The sequence below is a fragment of the Corylus avellana genome, chromosome ca8, assembly GCF_901000735.1.
Source record: "Corylus avellana chromosome ca8, CavTom2PMs-1.0".
Taxonomy (NCBI): Eukaryota; Viridiplantae; Streptophyta; class Magnoliopsida; order Fagales; family Betulaceae; genus Corylus; species Corylus avellana.
Window position 1 is genome coordinate 7467811 of NC_081548.1, and position 2303 is coordinate 7470113.

The following is a 2303-nucleotide window of genomic DNA, read 5'->3' on the forward strand; positions in this document are numbered from 1 at the left end:
AAAGGTAGAACCATTAATAAGAATGAAGAACCGCACTATAGAAATATAATAGGCTATCCAAGATATCCATTTCTCCCCAAAGTCACATCTCTTCAACAAATACAACAAAAACTCCCAAGTAACATGATCGTAGGCCTTCTCTAGGTCCAATTTACACAGCAGGCCAGGTTTCCCTAATCTAATGCAACTATCAAGACATTCATTTGCTACTAGGACATACATTTTTATACTGAGGATAAGGAATTCTAGATGACTGTAACAGCATAGAAGACTATCCTGTGCCATAGGAGGAAAATAGGTTTACTATTTCCCTTCATTACTAAGTTTGCGTATGTTTTTCTTGATAAAATTATATGAAGTGCAGTAACAAGATGCTTTGTCAAATTTGAATTGGTAAGTCAATTATCAAATCCCCCAATGGTAGTTTAGAGGGCTGTTATGCACAACTCAATGACGCTATGGAGCATATATGGAGATCCTGGGTATCCATTTAGGTTCTCAAAAGTAAGTAGGATTTTAAAATAATATTACCAACATTAACAGGGTTTTGCTAACTCTATCACGATGTCATGTCTGCAATTAAATGATGAGCTTGAAACGATTTCTCTGAAACACATTTTAATCATCCAGCTTATGATTTTCCATGACCAATATTCTAGGTTTTGTTGACAATATGTAATTACATGAAAAAAAAAAATTAATAAAACAATTCCAGAAGGGCATAAGTCTCAAATCATTGAAAAAGGTCATGCAAAAGGAAATTGTAGGACTTCACTCCAAAATGTTCCAGTTTTGACACCCAACGAGTCATAACCAAATCATTTCTCTGATTACTAAGATCAGAAGAAAACATTCATAATTAAATATATGCTGAGATTAGCAGTGTGATACAATGGTGAATACTACATGTTCAAGACATTATATCAATTATTTGTTTTTGCTGGAGAGGTTAAAGGAACAAAACTGCTTTATGGGGATGGCCAACACATTATATACCTGAAGCTATAGACATGGACATAACCATAGACACAACCCCTCAATCAAATTCACCTACTTTCTTCTTCCCTCTCCCTTCTATCAGAGCATTACTTCAAATAGAAATCATCACAAAAAGGCTCCCTAGCTTGATATGTATAACTTCATTACTAATGGCAACAATGTCAAGGGCATTAAGAAGTCTCAACCTCTAGAATATTCATATCCTTTGACCACCAGGATTGGTTTTTAAAAAAGGGAAAATTACTTATGTGATCCCTGGGATTTGCAGCTGTACCTTACTGATCCTTGGGATTCAAAAAAATATTCTGAAGATCCATAAGGCAAGCTATTTGTCCAAAACAGTTTCTGTCGTCCAACCATTTGACCGAAACCATTAGATGCACACATGGATCCCATCACAACCAATCGTTGATTGACACATAACACAGTTGATGACTCAAGTTGCTTGCTTCCATTGTAAAATTACAGTTTCACAAATGGCGACCTTCACAGGGAGCGGGTCGAGTGGTCACCCCTTATCTAGTGAGGGTGAACCCTTTTTAAAAAAAAAATGTTTATTTTACTTTTTAAAATAAATAAATCCGGGGGTTAAAACGATAATTTTACAACGGCAACAAGTGGTGTGAGTTATTAGCTATGTTCAGTGTCAATCGACGATTGACTGTAACGTTGATTCACGCATGCATCTAACGGTTTCTGTCAAACAACTGGATAACATGGACTATTTTAGACAATAAGCTTATCCAAGTGATTTTCAGCATATTTTTCAAACCCCAATAATCAGATGAATAATTTTTCCTTTAAAAAATAATTGTTACTATTCCTAGCTGACAATTACTAATATTTGCCCAATACTGAATTTCTAAATCTAGCCAACCCAAATTGCTTGGGATGGTAAGTGATTTCCTTTTCTTTTTTCTTTTTTTTTTTTCCTAAGTGACGACATGATGAACCAACTACACCACCAGACCATCTTCTTATAATATCAAACAATTAAAAATAAAAGAGAAAACTGAGAAAGTAAATAACAAACATGTGATTTCTGGAAGCATTTAAGAAGGAAGCTTCCTTGTTATAGCAGTATTTCAAGCACACATTCTCATAGCTCACTCATTTCATTGAACTAAAAGATAACTGACAATTTAAGAAGTAGTGTGATTTTACAATAACAAATATTTACATGAATGAAGCCTTAAATGTTCCCAAGAAAACTGTACCTAGAAAGACGCTCTGTTAATTCTCCTTGCCTTTTGAGAACATTTGAAACTGTGACATAGGGGAACAGCTTTAGTTCTTCTTGGATG

The 2303-nt window shown here is 34.7% G+C and overlaps 1 protein-coding gene across 1 annotated transcript in view; it reads right to left on the bottom strand.

Annotated features, from left to right (window-relative positions):
- LOC132190805 (uncharacterized) overlaps positions 1-2303 on the bottom strand; it is a 23887-nt gene that overhangs the window by 20232 nt on the left and 1352 nt on the right. Inside the window, exon 2 of the mRNA XM_059605844.1 lies at positions 2217-2265. Coding sequence (XP_059461827.1) covers positions 2217-2265 — 49 coding nt within the window. The remainder of the gene's footprint in view (positions 1-2216; positions 2266-2303) is intronic.